Below are 23,870 nucleotides of genomic sequence, written 5' to 3' on the forward strand. Positions count from 1 at the left end.
CCAAATCCTACCCATTCCGCAAAGTCCAGCTCAAACACTCCCTGTTTCAGAAAGCCTTTCATAGACCCTAAGCAGATATGATCTCCCCTGCTTTTTTTTTTTTTTTTTTTTCCTAATCTTTTTTGAGATGGAGTCTCACTCTACTTGCCCAGGCTGGAGTGCAATGGTGCAATCTTGGCTCAGTGAAATCTCTGCCTCCTGAGTTCAAGCAATTCTCCTGCCTCAGCTTCCCAAGCAGTTGGGATTACAGGCGCCTGCCACCACGCCTGGCTAATTTTTGTATTTTTAGTAGAAACGAGGTTTCACCATGTTGGTCAGGCTGGTGTTGAACTCCTGACCTCAGGTAATCCACCCACCTCGGCCTCCCAAAGTGCTGGGATTATAGGCATGAGCCACCGCGCTTGGCCCTTCCTGCCTCTTTACCTTGAGTATGGTCTGTATCACATACTACCTTGTACCATAAATACATTCTGTACTAGACTTTCTTTTTTTTTCCCAGAAGGAAATAGTGTCTTTAATTCATACTGTGTTCTCCCTCAGTGCGTAGCACCATGCTCAATGTTTATGTACTTAAATAGAAGTCTTAAACCAGAAGAAGTGAAATCTACAATCTCAAGAATGAGCATAGAGCCTGCACAATGGCCAGATGGTGTTTGTGCACCATCAGTGTGACATATGTTTCCCATGGCTCACAAGACTCTGCAAAAATTGCTTACTTCTCCTACTCTATCTTGTACCACTCCTCTTCCTTCTATGTTCTAGCCACACTGGCCTTTTTTTGGTCTTTGAACATATTAAGTCTGCTCCCATCTCTAGGCCTTTGTTCCTGGCATTCCTGTCGCCTGGAATGCTCTACCTGCTGTTCTCCGCTGATTGCTTCTTTTTCTTCAAGACTCAGCTCAGTGTTTACCTCCTCAAAGAAGCTTTTCTTGATCATCTATTTTAAACTAGGTCCCCAACTCCAGTTACTCTCTATCAACTCACCTTAATTCTCTGCATAGCATTTATCTTTCTGAAATTAACATGTTCATTTCATTGCACTCACATTGAGCTCCAAGAGAGGAGGGACCTTGCCTGTCTTGTTCAATGCGATGCACCTTCAGTGGCTACCATAGAGCCCGTAGTACTAAGAATGCTTTTGCCTGAAAGTAACAGAATATTCATCTAAACGTGGCATAAATTGCAGGGGTTTATTTTTCTTACATAAAAAGGAACTCAGAGGTAGGCAGTATCAGGCTTGGTTCAACAGTTCAATGCTATCTGGATTCTGGATTGGCTGCTCTGAGATTGTCTTGGCCTTGCCTCATGGTTGCAATATGGCTGCCAAGGGCCAAAGCATTGCAAGAAAACATCCCTCTCAGGAAGAAAGTGGAGCCTGGGCCTCTCTCCTTTTTTTTTTTTTTTTTTTTTTTTTAATTAAGGTAGAAAAACTTTCCCAGGAACCCTCCTCTCACACTTCCCTCTTATATCTCCTTGGCCCAAACTGAGTGGGAGTCTAGACCATCCCACTAGTCAATAAGAGGGAGCTTATCATGGTTTTTTCATCAGTCATGATTCATCACCTGGAGTTGGGCCTGCCTTCCCCAAACCCTATGGCTCTGCCCTATACCTGAAGTAAATCTGGGCTCTCTTCACAAGCAAAAAGTGTTATAGCTATTGTGGCAGTAACAAACAGCATGAGCCACACAGGCATTTATGGAATAGAGGGTATGAATTCTTGGAGATCTGCCTACGTGCAACAATTAACAAATTTTACACATACTGTGCAAAACTAAGATTTGTGACAGAATGTCTTTAGAGGACTTCCAGGTCCCAGGCCCTCTAGGAGCCTCCACATATGCTTTATTGAGACTGATGCGATGACTGAAATAGGCTTACTGCGAAGAGACTTGGCCTTTTCTGGGTTCAAAGAAACCATCACCACGCATGCGCTTGTTTCCATAATAAAGTCCCCTAAACGACTGTTTGGTCTCTGAGGGTGGGGAAAGTGCCCTATGGGTGGTGGTAGGACTGCTTTCAGAAGGGCTGCTCCATCCCCCAGACTGAGGGCCATTTCCAACCTCTCAACAAATGAAATAACCAGATAGAAAACTGCCACCATCAGTGGAGCCTTTCACTCTGCACTTCAGGAGGTCTGACAGGGTCACTAGTACTTCAAGATTCACGTCCCTATTTCTGTCTTAAGCATGTTCCTTTTATACCCTGTTATGAGATGTTCTTTGATTCTTGGAAAAACAATTTCTTGGAAGCTGAAAAGGGCAAGGAGATGAATAGGAAATGGAGAGGTGAGTGCAGGGCACTTATAAAAGCTACTAGAAGATTGGTAAGTCCTCCAAATCCAGGGAGATGGCCTTCCTAATGCCACCCCACCCCCACCCCACTCCTGGTGCAGTCAGTGCTGACCTAGGGACCACCTGCCACAGGCTCAGGCCCCACCACCCAGCTCTCCCCCGTGGGGGACGGAGCGAGCGGTGCCGCCACAATAAGTTCCCATTTCCAGAAGCATGCTCTCTCCCAGTGTTGCCCCTTGTTAGGTGAACTGAGTAGGAAAATGGTGTGGGCGAGGAGGGGTACCCAGGCGAGCCGCTCACGCTGGAAAGCCGCTCTACGTCCTTCGACATTGGTGCGACCCTTCCCCACAGAGCACACAAAAGGCGGCTGCTCCACGTTGTTTTCCAGCCCCTAGCCGCCTGGGCCCTGGGGGCTTGCGGGGTGGGGGGACATGAGAGTTCTCCAGCCCTCCTGCGGGCATTGCAGCTCCGGGGCGGGAGAGGAGCACTAGGGTAGAGCACGCCCCACTCTTGGAGACATTTCATCACCCCTCTCTGTTCCCCCACCCCACCCCGCCCCGCCCGCCCCACTCAAGCGGAAAAAAAAGAAGCAGCCCAGATCTCCCCTCCCGGATGCGGCTGCACCAGCAACATCAGCTGCGGGCGGAGCCCGAGCGGTAGCCACTTCCCCCCTCTTGCCTCGTGACCCTCACCCCCACCTCCAGTTCTCCCTCCCCCTCTACACACCCTTCCCCATCGGACACACCCTCCTGCTTCGGCTGGTGGCGATCGGAGCTCGGGCCCTCTAGGGGAGGGAGCTGCCGCCGCCGACGCCGTGGGGCAGGACAGTGAGCGGGCGAAGCGAGCGAGAAAAGGAGGGAAGGAGGGAACGAGGGAGGAGCAGCGGGTGGGAGGTGGGAGGGAGGAGCAGCGTGAGCCGCGCCGCCGCCGAGCAGCGATGTGGCCGGCCGGCTGGCGAGTAAACAGAGGGAGCAGCAGCGGCTGCGGCCGCCGCGGCCCGGGGCAGTGAGTCCGCCCGCCCGCCCGCCAGCCAGCCGACGTCCGCCAGCCAGCCGAGGTCCGCCAGCCCGCCGAGACCCGCCCGCTGCCGCTGCCATGGCCGAAGTGCGCAAATTCACCAAACGGCTCAGCAAGCCTGGCACGGCGGCTGAGCTCCGGCAGAGCGTGTCTGAGGCCGTGCGGGGCTCCGTGGTGCTGGTGAGTGGCCGGGGGACGGGGCATCCCGGGGGACGCGCTCCAGGCGGGAGCGACGCGGGAAGGGGCAGGAACGGCGCCAGTGCGGCCGCCCGGTGTGCCGCGCGCTCTTTCTCCGCTCCAGTAAGTTTTCGCACCGGTAGCCGCCGGCCGGGGTCCGAGTCCCAGGCGCCCGCTGACAGCGCTCCGGCCGCCCGGCACGGCGGAGGCGTGTGCCGGGATGGAAGCGGACTATCAAAGCCGGGCTCGGACGGCTGCGGAGGAGGCGGAGGAGGCGGAGGGGGAGGCGGGGGCTCCCACCCGGTGTCGGGGCCGGGGGTGTGAGCTAAAGAGCTGACCTCGCGCTGCTCTGGACTCCGTACAAAGAGCCGGGGACAGGGGCAGAACGAGATCCTGGTCCCCTCCTGCGAGCACCTGAGGCAGCCTAGGCGGAAGGATGCGATGAGCGTTTGGCACACACACTCTCGCGCGCACACACACACACCGTGTACACAAAAAAGAACCCCACCCAGAAAGCCCCGGGCGCCCAAGCTCGGGCGGGCGGTGAGAACAGAGGAAGCAGAGCGACTTCCTCCTGCAACTGGGGAGAGAGAGGGTGGTGATGGGTTTTGAAGGGGTGCTGCTGCGGAGGGAGGGCATTAGAAACAACAGGGTTCCGCGACAGAGTGGGCGCGGGCTCATCCACCGCAGGGAGAGTGTGTCCCTCGGGGACCCGCTAGCGCTCCAGTGGCAAGGGGAAGGTGCCGTGGGGATTTGGGGGAAGACTGGGTGTGTCAGTCCAGGGATGGAGGACCTGGGGTCAGAGCTCCACAGCTCGGTACTGGGGGATGGGGATTCGAAAGCGCGCTGACTCCCTGGGAACCCTCCCAGAGCACCCTCAGCCTTACCCGGATTGTCTGACTCCGGAGAAAGGCGAAAGGGTGCTAACGGGCACTTGCCCCTTCTCTTGTTTTCAAGACACTCGTTGCCAGTTTCCTGGACAAGCGAACAAACCCTGAATAAGATATCGGACTGATTAATTAGTGTTTTGTTACTTTGTTTTTTGTTGTTGTTTTTGTTTTTGTTTGTTTTTGTCTCCCTCAGCTCCATTTTACAGCGAGTCGTTTGCTGTGTTTAAGTTTCACAGTTTAAGGGAGGGCTCTTTTTGTTAAAACAACTTGTCATCGGAAGGGAACTTCACAGCTTTTCCTTGTAATTTTTCTGTTGATCTTGTAGAATCAGCAATAAAACCCAGCATTAAAGGGAGGCCAGGGGCTTGATCCCAACAGTGGAGAAAGTTGACATTGGTGGGAGTTCTGGAGGAGGATCAAAGGTAAACTATGTACCTTTGAGATAAAGATCTGATCCCTAATAGCCACAACTGTGCAACCCTAAATGACTTTAAAGAAATCTCTTTATTGTGGCCGGACCCTTGAAAGTTTAATTCTGCTGTTTAGTGGCGCTAAATCCAGACCTTTAATGTTATTTTAATGGACTTGGCTTATTGTGTGTTTCAGTCTGATTTTGGAGTGAGGACCTGTTGAGGTCAGATTGGAGCCTTGCCTGTCACCACAGCCAGTTAAGAGAGGAAGGCAAGCTGTGTGCAGAGCGTTTATACCAGGGCTCTCATCTTGGGTGATTGTTAACAAGTGATTCAATCTACCTAGCAGAGAACACTTTCCTAAATTCGGAGAAAAAACAAAAACAAAACAACAACAACAACAACAATAAAACTTCCTTGCGCAGGGGTGGCTGGCCTTCTACCACAACACGCGAAGAAAGTTGTAGGTGGACAGATTTCTCAAGAGAATAAATGGGACTAAGAAAACTTCCACTGGGATTTGATCAGCGCTTGACCTGCCACCCTAGCAGCAAAAAGTTAACATTAGCATCCTTTCCCATGTTTTTAGGTTTTCAAAAGAATTTTGTGCATTGCAGATTCAGCGGCTCCTTCCTAACCATTGATTCTATGGCAAAGCAGAAAAAACTGTTACTGGCAGAAGTCTCTTCTAGGAGACACTGGCAGTGGCCATGGTTCCCTTGTCAGTCCAGCTTACTTGGGACCAAGGCTATTGATTTTTACCATTTACACCAGGCAATGCAGAGGAATATTTACTCATTACTCTAGTATGTGAAACATTGAGATTTTGGGAGTGAGGCAGAACAGATTCTAGTAATCTAAATCAATGAATATCTATTGAGCCCTTACAGTGTGCCAGATACAATGCTAGATGCTCTATAATTATGAGAATGCAAATGATCTTTTTCTTCGTTTTCATTAGTTACAATCTGGGTTGGTTGTGTGTATGGGAATGTCTTTGTCAATAGGACACCCAGATTATGCACACAAATCAACTTTAGATTCTTCATAGAGCCTTAGTGAATGCTATTGTAAGCAGTTTAGTCAATGAAAAAATAAGGAAATAGTTCTTACATGGAGTATATGCTCCTAAATGACTCTCTCTCACAAAGAGCTGTTAACCAAAGTTAGTAAAACCACGAGTGGCTGGAGAGTGAGGGGGACCATGTTGCAGCTGCTGCCATAACTTCTGATTCTTTTAAGGGACAGCTGAGGTAGGATTTACACTTGTGCTATAAACCCAAGATACTCATGTTAGGGCTTCAATATGAGATAGAGCCATTACCGCAGCAAGTCAAGCTTTCCTCTGGTGTATCTCTTGTTAGAACGTGGAAAACCCACCAAGCTGTACAAATATACAGTATTTCCTGTTTAGGTTTTTTTTTTTTTTTTAAGGATTTTAGAATTACACCCTTATTGGCCCATTGCTAATTTCATTCAGTTTTCCTCACTGTTTGAAAAATTCAGAAGGCTGGGCCTGGGCTATATATATAGCATGTTGTTGCACATTCAAACTGTTATTCAGTTATTAGTGCTTCCATGAATCTATTAACTAACTACATAATAAAGCAGACAGAGAGACTGTACCACTGTTACTGCATTTTCCTGTAAGTTCAGCATTTTTATGAAGGTCAGTTTTAACCCAGGGAAAGGGATAATTACAGAATCATCATTGAGAGATTTCTCAAGAGGGGATCGGGGAGAAACATTATAACCTGAGAGTGTCTGTGATTAAGAGAGAAGTGTTTACATATATACGTGTTTAAAATGCAGAGTTTTAAATTTTTAAATTGATTTTGTTGTAATTCAGGATGTAGCTACTGGTGCCGCAGGGGAACAAAGGCATTTTGCTAAACCTGTTGTATGATGGCTGCCCTTTAGAGAAGCCACTTTATCAGCCTGGAAGAGTCGGCTAGTAGCTGTTTAAATACTGTTTACTGCTGAGCTTACCCTCAATTCCTTGTGCGCCAAAGGATCGGGAAAGAGTTGCTAGATATTAGGGGTTGTAGCCCTTGGAGGCGCCGTAATGCACGCAGCGTCCCCTGGCTGGCATCAACCAGATTTCGTTTAATAGCTCCAGTAGAGAAAAGCTCTCCAGAAGCTGAGAATGGCTGAAAAGCGTCTGCAGCTGTTGACTCCCCCAACCCGCTGCTCACAACTACCTTAGCATGGAATGTTTGTTACATTTGCATTTAGGGAAGCACTGAAAACGGAACCACTCCTCTGCTCACTCTTCCCAAGGGAATTTGTGGAAAGTAGGTAATATAGGACAAAACCCACAGCCTCGTCTGTAAGGAGGTGAGAACAATACAGAATAAAAGCCATTTTCAACTTGGGCTTCTTGACCAAGCATTTCCAGTTCAGAGGCTCTCAATGAACTAAGCTCTCAATGAACTGAGGGTCAGGAAAGTTAACCAGAGTATTGGCACCTAAACATAAAATAGTCTCGCTACTGGAGGTTAGTAGGGCCCAGAGCAAGCCACTCCACCAGGATCTGTACAAAAGACCGGTGCAGGTTGCTGTAAAGCCAGAGAGGCCTCCTTGCTGAACCTTTGTTTAAGTACCAAATAGGAAAATTTGTTTTCTGAGACTAACATGTTAAAAAATTCTCTGGATTGAGTCTTTTTCTATTCTAATCGTCAGTGAACCTTTGTTATTTAAGCTTTCATTGCTTTTTTTTTTTTTTTTTTTTTTTTTTTTTTTTAAGACGGAGGCTCCCTCTGTCGCCCAGACTGGAGTGCAGTGGTGATCTCAGCTCACTGCAAGCTCCACCTCCCGGGTTCACGCCATTCTCCTGCCTCAGCCTCCCGAGTAGCTGGGACTACAGGCTCCCGCCACCACGCCCGGCTAATTTTTTTGTATTTTTAGTAGAGACGGGGTTTCACCCTGATAGCCAGGATGGTCTCTAGCTCCTGAGCTCGTGATCCGCCCGCCTTGGCCTCTCAAAGTGCTGGGATTGCAGGCATGAGCCACTTCCCTTGGCCGCACAAACTTTTTTTTTTTTTTTTTTTGAGACGGAGTCTCGCTCTGTCACCCAGGCTGGAGTGCAGTGGCCAGATCTCAGCTCACTGCAAGCTCCGCCTCCCGGGTTCACGCCATTCTCCTGCCTCAGCCTCCCGAGTAGCTGGGACTACAGGCGCCCGCCACCTCGCCCGGCTAGTTTTTTGTATTTTTTAATAGAGACTGGGGTTTCACCATATTAGCCAGGATGGTCTCGATCTCCTGACCTCGTGATCCGCCCGTCTCGGCCTCCCAAAGTGCTGGGATTACAGGCTTGAGCCACCGCGCCCGGCCAGCCGCACAAACTTTTAAATAATTTTTTTTTCATTTATCAGTATCTTATTAACATTTTTTGATGTCAATAAATACACATCTATATAATCATATTTAATGACTGCCTAAATTTTCATTATGGGTGTATCACAGGTAATTATCGTTTATTGTTTGATATTTTGATAATTTTTCTAATTTTGTGCTGTTATAAACATGAACTATAAAGGTAAATAGCTATATGTCTTTCTTTACTTTTAAATTTTAATTAAAAGTAATCATACCCAGGTGTGGTGGCTCATGCCTATGATCTCAGTACTTTGGGAGGCTTAGGCAGGCATATCACCTGAGGACAGGAGTTCGAGACCAGCCTGGCCAACATGACAAAACCCCGTCTCTACGTAAAAAAAATTAGCCGAGTGTCGTGGTACATGCCTGTAGTCCCAGCTATTCGGGAGGCTGAGGCAGGAGAATTGCTTGAACCCAAGAGGTGGAGGTTGCGGTGATCTGAGATCCCGTCACTGCACTCCAGCCTAGGCGACAGAGCAAGACTCCGACTCAAAAAAAAGTAATAATAATCAGTTTCTAAATTTCACTTGCCACAGTTCAAGTGCTCAATAGCCACATGTGGCTAGTGGCTACTATATTGGACAGTGCAGATATAGAGCATTACCATCAGTAATTGAGTGAATGTCTTTGAGAAGGCATTTTCAAAATTGCCAGATTGTTCCCTTAGGATAAATTCTAGCAGTGGACTTGCTTGCTCAAAGATTGCACTGTATATATTTTTAGTATTAAAAATTCCTCTTATGTATTGTTAAATTGCTCTACAGAAAGTAGCTTCAGTTTATTTTTTCACCAGGAGAGTGTGAGGGTGTTCATTTTCTCTCTCCCATGCCAACGCTTGTTAGTAATATTTTAAAATTTTTTGCAGTTTGATAGGAAATAAATGGTACATCATTGTTCTAATTTGCATTTCTTTGATTACTCTTAAAGTTGAACAGTTTTTCATGTTGATTGGCCTTTCATAGTTCTTCTATTGAGGCTTGAATGAATCTTCTTACAGACTTATTTCCTCGTTTGTGATTCTTGCAATACAGTCTCCATCCCCCAAGATTCTGTTTTGCTAAGTCTGGGGTGGGGTCTGCATCTGTATTCTTTTAAAAGACCCCAGGTAATTCTCATGTGCCCAGAAACACTCATCTAGACCATTTGTCCACTCAAGGCAGGAATGTCCTTTCCACCCACCCCTGACAAATGATTATTTAGCTTCTCCTTAAACACCCCTGCCTGTTAGAGGGCTATGTTAGAAAAGGTACTTGGGTTGAAATTTACTGTGTAAATTTCACCATGGGCTAGACCTAGCTCTGCTGTTGGAGCCACACATGATTGTTTCCTTCCTCTTTCACATAACAACCTCTCAAATATTTAGAGACAGCCACCATGTCATTTTTAAATTGACTCTTCACAAGGCCAAAGAGGCTTCATTTCTTTCCTTTGTTCCCCACATGACTTGCTTTCAAGATTCTGCATATCATGGTCATCCTGTTTGGGCTCTTTTCCAAGTTTTCTGTGTCCTACTTAAGATGTGAGAGACAGAGCATAAGCTAGAGGATCAGATCTGGTCTATGAATCCAACATCTGTCACCTGCCTGAATTGTGAACAGGGGCAAGTAACCTGGTCTCATTTTCCTTATCTGTGAAATGGGGATAAATAGTAGTACCTCCCTTGTGGAGTTCTTGGGAATAACGAAGGTAACATATGGAAAGTTTCTAATGTATAAGTGATTCATGAAGGTTAAAAAAAAGAGATCTGGTGAAAAAAAACCAAACAGTATTCCAGAAGGACCTGCCACTGAATATAGTTGGGGAGGGGGCAATGTTTTGTATCAATTCTGGGTGTGAGCCGAGAAGCCAGGGGCTGTGTATGCATTTTTATTCCCAGCCCAGCCCCTCACACATGCCTGGAGTGCAGTAGATTCTTAGGTGTTTTGTGAAAATACACTGCCAACCTTGGGTACGATGGACTCATTGTTGGGAGAAGAGCCTGGAGGCCAGGAAATGACTTAAAATAAAGTTAATATAGTTCTGGAGAGAGATAACAAAGGCTTTTTTTTTTTTTTTTTGAGATGGAGGTCCACTCTTGTCGCCCAGGCTGGTTTGCAATGGCACGATCTCAGCTCACTGCAACCTCTGCCTCCTGGGTTTAAGCGATTCTCCTGCCTCCTGGGGGTTCAAGCGATTCTCCTGCCTCAGCCTCCCAAGTAGCTGGGATTACAGGTGCGTGCCACCATGCCCCAGATAATTTTTGTATTTTTAGTAGAGGCAGGGTTTCACCACTTTGGCCAGGCTGGTCTTGAACTCCTGACCTCAGGTGATCCACCCACCTCGGCCTCCCAAAGTGCTGGGATTATAGGCCTGAGCCACTGCGCCAGGCGAACAAAGGCTTTTTTTTTTTTTTTTTTTTTTTTTGAGACGGAGTCTCGCTCTGTCGCCCGGGCTGGAGTGCAATGGCCGGATCTCAGCTCACTGCAAGCTCCGCCTCCTGGGTTTACGCCATTCTCCTGCCTCAGCCTCCCAAGTAGCTGGGACTACAGGCACCCGCCACCTCGCCCGGCTAGTTTTTTGTATTCTTTAGTAGAGACGGGGTTTCACCGTGTTAGCCAGGATGGTCTCGATCTCCTGACCTTGTGATTCACCCGTCTCGGCCTCCCAAAGTGCTGGAATTACAGGCTTGAGCCACCGCGCCCGGCGAACAAAGGCTTTTAACTGAGGCAATTAGAATGGAGATAAGGGAGAAGACATAAGAAACATTGTGCTGAGAAAATCAACAGGATTTGGTGATTCTTAAAAGGGAAGGAGAAGGGGGAGGAAGAAACAGGAAGAGCGGAGGTGGAGTCAAGATAATTTTGAGGTTTCTCAGCTTGGGTGAACTGAAGGAAAAGCAAGTTTGTTGATAGGGGAAGGGAAAAGAAAATGAGCAACTTCTATTTGAGAGGGTTGTCAGGGCAAAGCCAGGTTACAGTTAAGCAAGACGGTGGCTGAGCATATAAGGTTGTCTTTTGGCAAAGGACTAGGGTTCTTGAGGGCAGAGGTGGAAAGTGTTCCAAGTGGGTTCAGGAAGGAGAGGAAGAGCCAGGAAAAGGCCAGGGCTGAGTGGACGGAGATGAGATTGTAGGTGAGATTAGCTGATTGAAGAGGTTTGCACCTTTGGGGGTGATTAGGGAAGTGGGAGGCAGGGTGTGGAGAAATGATCTGGAGGCCAGCCCCAGACTTCCAGTTAGAATGGGGATGGGAAGTGAGTTCACTCCTTGGGCAGATTGCACTCTCGGGTGGGTCTGAGCAGCAGTTGCCCTAGAGGAGGAGGGGGTCAATGAGGGGTTGACTTACTGCTCAGGTGCTCAGGAAGAGGCTAATAGGATAGTTCCTGCTTTTAAGGGAGACTAGAGGTATGCAAATAACCTAGAGAAGATAGAAGCCAGATAGGAGGCCAGTGGTCAGTGGTTTCCCAGTCTTCACCCCATCTCCGATCCCCACCCCAACCCCCAGTGCTCTCTCTTGAGATCCTTAACATTTTTCAAGACTTTTGTCCTTTCTGGGTTTGACAAGGTTAAATAGGCCTTTACTAATGAACATTGTTCTGTCTGTGGCATTTCCCACATTTATTTGACCACAGACCCTGCTCCGCTCCCCCGGCTTTTTATGGAAAGTGGAGAGCAAATGGTAATGTCTAACAGGCTGAGAAATTCCTATATAGTGTGCCTGTGTAACTAACTCATCTTGGCATTCTCTTACTTGACCTCTGTGGATTGCAAGCAGTGGTTACTACTTTCCCATGCTCCACTTCAAGAACCACCCTTGCTGTTCAGTTCAGAGGAGTAATTCACCTGATTGTGCTTTCTCTTGAGCTGTAGAACTGTCAGCAAGGCATGTTGAAAGTTTATTAGTTTTTTTAAAGCATTTGTTTATCACGGAAGGGGAGGCCAAAACTACATGAGGGTATAGTGCGAGCCATTTCTTCTTTTCTGTAACTCCTAAGGGTACTTAGAATACGTTTCTCTTTGAGATTTACACCTCTTGGTTTAATTTTTATCAGACATGCAGAGGAGTTGGTGGGTAACATTAGCCTGCCGTTTATATCAGCCTACAGCCAGATGCCTTTTTGATTCCTTGCAGGACCCCACCCTGGATGCTCCCAGAGCAGTAGCTTGAATGGAGCAAAGAGACAGCCTCAGTTAGGTGCCATTGCCTGTAAGCTTGTGCTTCAGAGCAAAGTGGTTAAGAGAGTAGGCTCTGGAAGCATGCTGCCCAGGTTCATAGTTCAGCCATAGATGACCTTGGGCCAATTATATAACCTTCCTGGACAGTGGTAACCCCCTCATGAGCTTGTTGAAAGGCTTGAATGAGTTATTTTTTTGTTTGTTTTGTTTTGTTTTTTGAAACGGTTCTCGCTCTGTCACCCAGGCTGGAGTGCAGTGACACAAACTTGGTTCACTGTAACCTCCGCCTTCTGGGTTCAAGCGATCCTTCCACCTCAGCCTCCCTAGTAGCTGGGACTACAGGTGTGCACCACCACTGCCCAGCTAATTTTTGTGTTTTTAGTATAGAGACAGGGTTTCGCCATGTTGGTCAGGTTGGTCTTGAACTCCTGACCTCAAATGATCCGCTTGCCTCGGACTCCCAAAGTGCTGGGATTACAGGCGTGAGACACCATGCCCAGCCTTGAATGAGTTATTATAGTCTTAATGTATAATATTTAAAGCACTTCGAGCGGGGTTTGGCAATTGTTAAGTACTGGTGACTGCTGGCTCGCATTATCATCCCCAGGCTTTATGGTGGGCAAGAGACGTCTTTTGTGTATGTATTACAAGTCAGCAGACAGAAAAGTTAACTGGAAGAGAGGAAACAGATACCCTTCCTTTAATTTCTTGCTCGAGATGATGCCCCAAAGGGATGAGCCACATGGCTGAGCCAAGAATCATACCCTTCCTGGAAGAACAAGCTGGCAGACCCCTCTGCACGAGGTTCTTGCCAATACCCGTTCCAGTCTGACTTAGTCATACCGAAAAGCGTAGTGGATGGGAGCAAGGGTTCTGGGTTTTTGGCATTTTCCACCTTCACACCAGTTTAATGAGTGAGTGGGAAGGCTGGTCCTCAAGTGGGGAGAAGCGCTCTGTCTTGTGCCTGGACTGGAAGGCTCTCCAGACTGGGGAAACTGTACCTGTGGCCTTTGGCAGAAGCACTTACCTTTATGCCAACCTGTTCAGTGTGATTTATGCAAAGGGGTGAATAGAAGAGAATTCAGATCTGTGTGGAAAAACAGAGCTTGGACATGCCTACCTTTCCCTTTCAAACCTTCACTGACGCCAGGCACGTTAGCTTACACCTGTAATCCCAGCCCTTTGGGAAGCTAAGCTGGGAGGATTGCTTGAGCCTGGGAGTTCCAGGCCAGCCTGGGAGATACAGGGAGACCCCCATCTTTACAAAATTAAAACAAAAATGAGCCAGGCATGGTGGTACATGCATGTAGTCCAGCTACCTGAGAGACTGAAGTGGGAGGATTCCTTCAGCCCAGGAGTTCGAGGCTGTGGTGAGCCTTGATTGTGCCACTGTACTCCAGCTTGGGTGACAGACTGAGACCCTGTCTCAAAACAAAACAAACAAAAAACCCCAAAAACCCAAAAACCTTTCTTGATATCAGTTTCACTCTTAATCCTCACATTTAATAGTCAAGTGAATATTGAAATTAAAATGCTTTTTTAAAATTCTATTTTGGAGCTGAGCGCTTTGGCTCACACCTGTAGTCCCAGCACTTTGGGAGGCCGAGGCGGGTGGATCACTTGAGGTCAGGAGTTTGAGACCAGCCTGGCCAACATGGTGAAACCCTGTCTCTACCAAAAATACAAAAATTAGCTGGGCATGGTGGTGCACGCCTGTAATCCCAGCTACTTGGGAGGCTGAGGCATGAGAATCGCTTGAACCCGGGAGGCAGAGGTTGCAGTGAGCTGAGGAGATCATGCCACTGCACTCCAGCCTGGGTGACAGAGTGAGACTGTCTGAAAAAAAAAAAATTATATTTCGGAAACATGCGTTTTAATAGGAAATTTTAAAACTTAAAGCTCTCTTGAGAAATTATTCTTTTATATTGGGCTATTCTGGTTTTGTAGTAGCAGGATAAGTTCTGTTAAGGAGAGTGTGTGGCTGGGCATGATGGCTAGTGCCTAAAATCCCAGCATTTTGGCAGGCTGAGGCAGGAGGTTTGTTTGAGGCCAGGAGTTAAAGACCAGCCTGGGCAACATAGTGAGACCCCCATCTCTACAAAAACATAAAAAGAATACTGCACACAGGTTCCTAGCAGAGTCAATACAGTGGGAAACATGCCGACTGCTCCAGCTCCACGTGGTTCATCTTTTCTCTGTGTACAGCCTTGCACAATCATGCCTAAATTTGCTATTAATGATTTCCTGCCATTCTTCTCCACTTTTATTGCCTATTGAGTTTATTGTTCATGGGAAGTTATGTGCTTTTGCCTTTTTTGACTTCTGTTGGATTGTGTATATGTTTCAAGCTGCTAAGAAATGTTAGAAGATATTCTGATACTTCAGCTTTCCCATCTCATTGCTTTCCCTAATGACTGGAAATATTTTACTGGGTAAGATTTAACTGAGAAGTCAAGTGTTCTTCTAAGTCTCTGAGACAGAACATCTTTATTTGAAGTGTTTTGGTGAAGTGTGTCAGAAGACTGGGGAATTCTTTTGTATAAGACTTCTTTTTTTTTTTTTTCCCCCCGGAGACAGAGTCTTGGTCTGTCACCCAGGCTGGAGTACAGTGGTGCAGTCACAGCTTACTGCAACCTCTGCCTCCTGCGTTCAAGCGATTCTCCTGCTTCAGCCCCCCAAGTAGCTGGGATTACAGGAGCCCATCACCGTGCCTGGCTAATTTTTGTATTTTTAGTAGAGACGGAGTTTCACCATGTTGGCCACGCTGGTCTCGAACTCCTGACCTCAGGTGATCCATCCACCATGGACTCCCAAGGTGCTGGAATTACAGGCATGAGCCACCGTGCCCAGCCCATTTTTTAAATGATGACAAGACCTTGAGTTTTTTTATAGCCGAAATCTTAAGAAGAGTTAAAAATGGTGTTATATCTATCTGTGACCTCATATGTCTACAGGTCACTACTAAACACATATCACATAGTCATCACCCCTCTTCTGTAAGTGGGGAAACAGGCATGGTTTTCAGTGAGGCAGGCCATAGGTTATTTATATTAATGAAATGACAGAGCAGGTAATAAACTCCAGGTGTCCTGATTCCTTTGGAGTAACCATGTGAAGGAGCACTAGAGGGATGCCAGATTCCGCAGTCAATCAGGTGGAGGAAGCTCTTTCTATGTGGTTTTGGTGATGATCTCGCTCTACTGGAAACAATGTTTATTTCTAAACAAGCTTAGGTCTCTTTAGTGGGAAAGTAGGAGGTGAGGGGGGGTAAAAAAAAAAAAGAGGGATGGGGTTGTTACTGAGAAATGTGGGCAAGATCAGTATAGATTTCTCCTTGCCAAAATAAGCCTAAGGATTTTGAGAACTGTTTGCAATTGGCCATTCTTCCTTACTTTGCTATTTGAATAACTATATGGAAAAAAAATATCCAGAACACTGGCACTGCAGAAGTACCTGGGATCATTTTCATGGAACTGTTTTTATGATTTTTTTTCAAGTGGGTTAGTGCTGTCCAAAAATAACAACATATATATTTCTTTCCATGCCTTTTATATTAGTAGTTTAGTTTCCCCCCTTGAGAAACTGCCAGCTTTATTCCTTGCAGGGCCTGTTGTCACAGTGTTCATGGTGTGAATGGAAGAGTGCTGTTGGCATGGCCAGTTTACTTTCATAGGTCAACACGTTCCTAATGCTTCAGTACATTAAATAGTTTCCTCTAAATTAGAGATCTGAAGGAGGGAACGCCACCTTCCAAGGTACCTACCTTCCCACCAAGAAAGAACTTAAGTCCAAGAAGGTTCTAAATCAACCGGTGCGAACATGGAACTGAATCGTTATTTCAAAGCTCACAGGGGCCAATAGCTCTCGTTGTGTCCAGCCGAGTGTTTATGGCATGCTCCATAGCTTGTGGAGCAAAGAAAGCCCTCCCTGCTAACTTGACCCTGGGGAGACTTGCTCCTCTACTCCTAGTGACCGACATGACCACTTGCAAGGGAACTTGGCCTCCGTCTGTCCCTTCCAAATGATCTGGCAGAATTCTCATCAGGAGAGCCAGAAGAAAATTCCATAAGGCTTCTCGCTTCAGTTCTGTAATAACAAACCCAGCTCCCTCTCCCTGCCTGCCCTGCTTCCTTTGCTCAGTACTGCCCCAGGCTCAGAGACATCCGGGAGTCTCATATTCAGAGCCCAGGTTCTTCAAGTCCATAGGCTGCTGGTTCTGCCCTGCCTTTAGAATCCATTTCCAGTCACTGGATTTGGATCTTCTTCCTTGCCCCCTTGTGTCATTGTCTCACTCGCTATATCTCTGTCTGGGCCCCCTAGCCTGTCCATAGCTAATCCCCTGCCTCAGTTTTCCGGCTATTGGCTCAGTTCCTCTAGGAGTGAGTTCTTCTCTTGTTGCTGGCCTTTCTGAGGAGGGATGCCTTACCCTCACCAGGACCGTATGACTGAACCCAGCACAGTGGAACTGTGGATTGAAGGGGTGAGTTTCTCTCTTCCTTTTTTTTTTTCTGGAGACAGAGTCTTCCCAGGCTGGAGTGCAGTGGCGCAATCTCGGCTCACTGAAACCTCTGCCTCCCGTGTTCAAGTGATTCTCCTGCCTCAGCCTCCCGAGTAGCTGGGACTACAGGTGTGCACCACCACTCCTGGCTAATTTTTTGTATTTTTAGTAGAGACAGGTTTTACCATGTTGGTCAGGCTGGTCCCGAACTCCTGACCTCAAGTGCTCCACCTGCCTTGGCCTCCCAAAGTGCTGGGATTATAGGCGTGAGCCACTGCACCTGGCCTGGAGGGGTGAGTTTCTGCTTAGAGAACTCAGAGGAGGCAAAGTGCCTGGCATGATGCAGTCCAGCAAGTGGCCCTGTTGAGGATTGGACTAGCTTTATGGTCTATTAGTTTCCTATTGCCACTGTAACAAATTGCCAGAAACTTAGTATCTTAACACAGATTTATTCCAGTTCTAGAGATCAGAAGGCCAAAATTGTTTTACTGAGCTAAAGCCAAGGTGTCCAAAAAGCCTCAATTCCTCTAGAAGCTGTAAGGGAGAATTCATTGCTTGGTCTCTTCCAGATTCTAGAGGAAGTCCACATTCCTTGGCTCATGGCCCCTTCCTCCATCCTCAAACCAGCAATGACTGGTCGAGTCTTTCTCACATCCTATCAGTCTCACACTGCTTCTGTCATTATATCTCCTTCTCTGACACCAACTCTCTTGCCTCCCTCTTTGACTTATAAGGACCTTGATTCCACCTTGGTAATCTAGGATAATTGCCCCATCTCCAAACCCTTAATTTAATCATGCCTGCAAAGTCCTCTTTGCCAGGTAAGTTCCACAGATTAAGATGGGGCCATCATCGAGGAACCATTATTCTGCCTATCATGCAAGATGTCACCCAAGTTTGAGGAATGATGGAATCCTGGGGACAGATGGGTTCCCAACACAGGTCCTGACATTACAGTGGAGGAGGAACAGGGATCTGGCAAACAGCCAGGTGCAGAAGTCTTCATAGAATTCAAATGAGGAAGCACAATCCCTTTTGCGAATTTTGGCTGAAAGAAAGCAATACAGGTCTGCAGTCTGCAATTTCAATTTGCATGTTTTCTTAAATTCTTCATAACTAAATATCTTTACCCACACAGGACTCCCTGAGCCTGGAGTTCTTATAGTGGGCACTGCTTTCAGACTTGAGGTGTTTTAGGATACAAGCTGGCCATTTTGCGGGCATTTAGCCAGCTCAGGCCTATGGAATTTTCCACCTTCAGTTAAAGAAAAGAGCAAAAAGGTAGGGATGTGTGGGGGTGTGTGGATGTATGTGTGTGGCGGGGGGTCAGCGGGGAGGTGATTAAAAGAGAAAGCAATGGTTTCACATCACATAAAATAACTCTTTGGCGACAAGTCCCAAGATGCCTCTCATATGTCCTGTGTAAAGAGATGCTTTGCCCAGCCTCAAGGTCAAGTTAGACTGGGCATGGTCCTTCTGCATTTTCAAGGTAATCACAGAATCCCTTCCCAGAAATGGCTTTCTAAAACACATGATTGGAGAAGCAGAAGGAAGGACTGGAAAATGTCTCTGAGTTCTTTCTGGTTTCATGATGATTTCAATTAAAAGAAAAATGGAAACTTCCCCTCTCTACCACATCTAGTCACTGCCATCTTAGAGACACATACCACGAAAGTTTCCTGGCTGGTTACATTTGCATCAGCCCTCCTCACACTGGCCAGTATGATGTCCATGATGGGTCTGATGGCACAGAGCTTTGCTGTCCTGAAGAAGCACTCTGTCGTAGATGTGGATTGCATTTCCTATTTTTACATTGGTTCTAATTGGCCACAGCCATATTTCTCCCAGGCCCAGCCTATCTTTTTTCAGGCCTCTGGCTAAGTGACCTGGCTGTAATGCGCTGAAAATCATTATAGAAAAGGTTGGGGAAACTCACAGATTTTGTTTGAAAATCTGTAGAGACAAAATACACATTCACCATCTTCACTTTTCTCATGTTCTATTTTTTTCTTTTTTTCCTCCTCAATAGGCAAACAGTTTCAATTCTCCTTATAAGCCATCTCAGGGTAAATATTCAGATGTTTTCAGTGGAATTGTGTTATACCATTTTTTGAATGTACTTATCTACAATGAATATCTACTACTTATTAAATGTGAAAGGATATTAACTGTAGTACTATTTAAGTGTTTTTTAGAAAATGGTGTTCATTTTCTGTAAATTGTGGGTTTATTCTCTTCAACCTGGCTTATTTTAATTTGCTGATTTACTACTTCCTGCTTTGGAGTTTCTCCTTTTCTCTATTGGCTCTCAGCTGAACTTCACTGAGGCTTCTGGGTACTGTGCTAAGTTAGGTCAACGAGCTTCATGACAGAGTTGACGCCTAGGAACCCTGAAACCTCTGGGGCTATGTTATGCAGCAGAAGGAACTAGAAAGGAGGGCGTTGCTGGAGAGTGAGCTAGAGAGAGAGAAAGTTGTGCTGAGCTGTGGAAGATGGGTCCCCTGGCTGAGGGAGAAGACAGATACCGTCATTCAGTTCATGCTCAAATCCCAAGGGAAACGCTTGTGAACTGTTGCTTGAAGAGAAGCAGAGAATCTATTTCCGCTTTTTTTTTTTTTTTTTTTTTTTTTGAGAAGGAGTCTCACTCTGTCGCCCAGGCTGGAGTGCAGTGGCGCCATCTTAGCTCACTGCAACCACTGCCTCCGGGATTCAAGCAATTCTCCTGCCTCAGCCTCCTGAGTAGCTGTGACTACAGGCGCACTCCGCCGCGCGTGTATTTTAGTAGAGACAGGGTTTCACTGTGTTGCCCAGGCTGGTCGCGAACTCCTGAGCTCAGACAATCCACCTGCCTTGGCCTCCCAAAATGCTGGGATTATAGCGTGAGCCACCATGCCCTGCTCCGCTGATTTCTTTTTAACGGATCAAACCTACTTAGGACAAGGAGGTAGTGGGAATGGTGGAAGGCAAGACCAGGGCTTAATCTCAGGAAACTGAAGGATTAAAAAGGGGCAAAAGGAAGGTATTTTTTTCCATTACAAAGACCAAGAGACCAGAGATTAAAATATTAACAATATTTAATGAGTGCAGCTGTATATTTTTAGATTCAGACAGGAAGAAATCAAGTCCTTTAGAAATTGTGCTTGATAAATGAAACAGTTTTGTCTGGCACCAAAGGGGTGAGTAGATACTTATTCAGGGGCTGGAGACAGTGCATATACTGTCAACTTGCATAATTCAGTAGTTAAGGAATTGAGAAAATACTTGTATGCCGTTCAGCATATAGGATAGTTGGAACATAGGGAACATCATTCTCCAACTTCAATGGAGATCAGAGACATGTGACCATCAGATACCCATAGGGGCCAGATTTCTGTTGGGAGCCCAGGGTAGAGGGACTCAGGTGCTAGGTCTGCCTGCCCTCCTTTCTTCCATCCTAGCCTCTACCAGGGTAGAAGGGGAGCAACAGCTCATGCCTCTGCCAGACCCATGTTTCTCAAGGCGGCAAACCCTGCTTGACAGGAATGGTGGCCATAGAGGCTGCCACTCTGAGCCCTTGTGACTTTCTATGAGAGCGGCCCCCACTAGGACTGGCTTCCTCTTACTGACTACATTTTCTTTCTTGCAAGCTACTGTCTTTCCCTTTCCACCTTCTACTATTCTCTAGCTGCTTTCCCCTCATTCTGATTTTCCTCAACTGCCGCTCCTGGTGTTCGCCTCTGCACTGCCACCTACCAGGAAACTCTTCTGTGGATCTGGCTGCCTGATCCAGCCCCTTGGCTTCTCCCTTCTACCATGCCCAGGGAACCGTTCTTTGACTGTGGCCACACTCCTCTCCCCTTCTCATCTTTTTCTCACCTCTTCTTTCTCTCGCTCCTCTGTTTGGCTAAAAAGTGTGCTTTGTGGCACAGAGCCATCACTGTGTTTATTTTTTTTTAAACCTTTTCTTTAGCCAAGGATGGAAAATTCCAAAGGCCTGAGCTAGTGATGGCTGGATGCTTTTTCTGGAAATCCAGTGGCCTGGGTGCCAAGGGAATGTTGTGGAGCTACACATCTGGCAAGGTTGTCCCCTAAAATGTCCTGGCTTTGGATTTAGTTCCATCTGAAAGAAGGGGAGGTTCTATCTGGAATTATGGAATCAGAATCAAGAGTTAGCTAGGTGTGGTGGCACACGCCTGTGGTTGCAGCTACTCGGGAGGCTGAAGCAGGAGGATCACTTGAACCCACTTCAAGGCTATGGTGAACTATGAGTACACCATTGTACTCCAGCCTGGGTGACAGAGCGAGACCTTGTCTCAAATTTAAAAGAAAAATGAAAAGTTTATGAAATTATGTAATTATAACCCCAGAGCCCAGTTTATGTCACTGTTTTTTTCTGCTGGGTTTAATTGGGAAAGGGTGGCCTTTGACTTAGTAGATCTTTCAAAAGTGAAACCTTTTGCGTGAGAGTCAAATAAAGTTCTTACAGCTTAGTTTAATCATGATTTTGCTTCATTGGGGTTATTATTTGGCAGAGGCCAGGCACACTTCAGAGCACCTGGAGTGGGCCTCGTGGGGGAGCAGCAGCATCCTTCCAGTTGTTACCAGGTGCTGTTGAGTAGGCCTACCCCACCTTCATGTTTCTTGCCCCCTCCCTGGAGAAATAATGATATGGTTTGGCTGTGTCCCAACCCAAAAATCTCATCTTGAATTGTAATCCCCATAATCCCCACGTCAATGGTGGGAACAAGTGGAGGTAATTGGACCATGGGGGAAGTTTCCCGCATGCTGTTCTGGTGATAGTGAATGAGTCTCACGTGTATCTGATGGTTTTATAAACGTCTGACCTTTCCCCTGCCTGCACTCACTCCATCCTGCCACCCTGTAAAGAGGGTGCCTGCTTCTCCTTTGCCTTCTACCATGATTGTAAGTTTCCTTTAGCAGGGAAGGGGTCGTAAGGGCATCCCTGGATGAGGAGTCAGCATGCACAAAAGTATGTAGGTGAGAAACTATAGAATGTGTTTGAAAAAGTGTGATGGTTCAATGTGGCCAGACTACAGGGCAAAGGAAGGGATGTTGTAGGAGAAGAAACTTCAAAGGTGGGATGGGCCTTACTGATGGGATTTCCTGGGATTCCTCCCCATCAATGCTGAACTGTGAGTCAATTAAACCTCTTTCCTTTATAAATTACCCAGTCTCAGGCAGTTCTTTATTGGGAGTATGAAAATGGACTAATACGAATAAGTTGGCTGGAATTTTGTCCACACATCCCTGAGGGCTGAAACAAGTCAGAGTTGACCACCTTGATGGTAAGCAAAAAGTTATTGTCTTGAAATATCTAGAAACTGTACCATTCTGCTACCTCTTGGGAGGGTGGGGGAGATTAACAAAATACCCAAAACCATAAAAATGCCAACTCTGTCTGCACTGGCTTCACGTTGCCATAAACACCCAGATTTCCTAGAGGGGCCTTCATGGCCCTTCATATCCACCAGTAAGGCCCATCCCACCTTTGAAGTTTCTTCTCCTACAACATCCCTTCCTTTGCCCTGTAGTCTGGCCACATTGAACCATCACACTTTTTCAAACACATTCTATAGTTTCTCACCTACATACCTTTGTGCATGCTGACTCCTCATCCAGGGATGCCTTTACGCCCCCTCCCTGCTAAAGGGAGTTCTATCTGTCCTTCAGGGCTTAGGTCAAATGGCCATCTTCTCCATGGCCACCATATTTGGAGCTAATTGCTCCTTCTGCAGCCTTACAGCCTCTTACTAGTTGCATTGGCTTCCTGTGGCTGCTGTAACAAATTACCATAAATTGGGTGGCCTAAAACAAGTTTGTTCTCTAACAGATCTAGAGGCCAGGCGTCTGAAATAAGTATCACTAGGCCTCACTCCTTCAGGAGATTTTAGGAAAGGATCATTTATTGCCTCTTTTAGCTCTGGTAGCTACCAGCATTCCTTGGCTTGTGGTTGCAGCACTCCAGTCTCTGCCTCTGTGGTCACATTGCCTCCTCTTTGGTCGGTTTCAGATCTCTCACTGCCTCTTGTCAAGATACTTGTGATGGCATTTAGGGTCCACCCCAATAATCCAGGATGTGCTCATCATCTCAATATCCTTAATTTATTTCATTTTGTTTTGTTTTTTTGAGATGGAGTTTTGCTCTTGTTGTCCGGGCTGAAGTGCAATGGCACAATCTCAGCTCACCGCAACCACCGCCTCTCGAGTTCAAGCGATTCTTCTGCCTCAGCCTCCCGAGTAGCTGGGATTACAGGCATGCACCATCACGCCTGGCTAATTTTGTATTTTTAGTAGAGACGGGGTTTCTCCATGTTGACCAGGTGGGTTTCGAACCCCTGACCTCAGGTGATCTGCCTGCCTCAGCCTCCCAAAGTGCTGGGATTATAGGCGTGAGCCACCACGCCCAGCCAATTTATTTCACATCTGTAAAGACCCTTTGGCCGTATACCATTTGCAGGTTCGAGGGATTAGGATGGTGGGAGGCATTTTTTCAGCCTGTGCATTAGTTCTTAGGTTTTAGAGAGGATTGATGTCAGTACTTTCATTTTAGAGAGGATTGATTTCATTAGGCCTCCTAACGATAGTTGTTGATAGCTTCTCTATTGTATTAGAATGTAAATACCTTAAGGGGCTGGTAGGAGACTAGAACACTATTGCTTAGTAGTCAGTGCCAGAGGGCCCCGCAATTCTTCTGACAATCTGTGTTACCTTGGGCAGACTGTTTGACATTTGGGGGATCTCCTTTTGCTCATTGGTAAACATTGGAAGAAGAACATGAACATCAATGGGCCTTGCAAAGATGTTTATAATAGCAAAAACACCCAAAAAAGTTCACCTAAATGTAAGGATTTGGGCAACTATGTATATATACATTCTTACACTAGAAAACTGTGCAGTCCTTAAAATGACTTTTTTCTTTCTTTCTTTCTTTTTTTTGAGACGGAGTCTCGCTCTCTTGCCCAGGCCGGAGTGCAGTGGCACTATCTCAGCTCACTGCAAGCTCCGCCTCCCGGGTTCATGCCATTTTCCTGCCTCAGCCTCCCGAGTAGCTGGGACTA

The 23,870-nt window shown here is 46.7% G+C and overlaps 1 protein-coding gene across 2 annotated transcripts in view; it reads left to right on the top strand.

The window, feature by feature from the left end:
* The first annotated feature begins 3,350 nt into the window (after window positions 1–3,350).
* Window positions 3,351–23,870, top strand: part of DOCK11 (dedicator of cytokinesis 11) — a 195,086-nt gene continuing 174,566 nt past the window's right edge. Inside the window, exon 1 of one of the 2 annotated variants that reach the window (XM_030933580.1) lies at window positions 3,351–3,488. In XM_030933580.1, coding sequence (XP_030789440.1) covers window positions 3,387–3,488 — 102 coding nt within the window. In that variant the 5' untranslated portion in view covers window positions 3,351–3,386. The remainder of the gene's footprint in view (window positions 3,489–23,870) is intronic. The other variant, XM_010365537.2, reaches the window with a different exon arrangement.

This window comes from Rhinopithecus roxellana, chromosome 7 (assembly GCF_007565055.1).
Source record: "Rhinopithecus roxellana isolate Shanxi Qingling chromosome 7, ASM756505v1, whole genome shotgun sequence".
In the NCBI taxonomy this organism is placed as follows: domain Eukaryota; kingdom Metazoa; phylum Chordata; class Mammalia; order Primates; family Cercopithecidae; genus Rhinopithecus; species Rhinopithecus roxellana.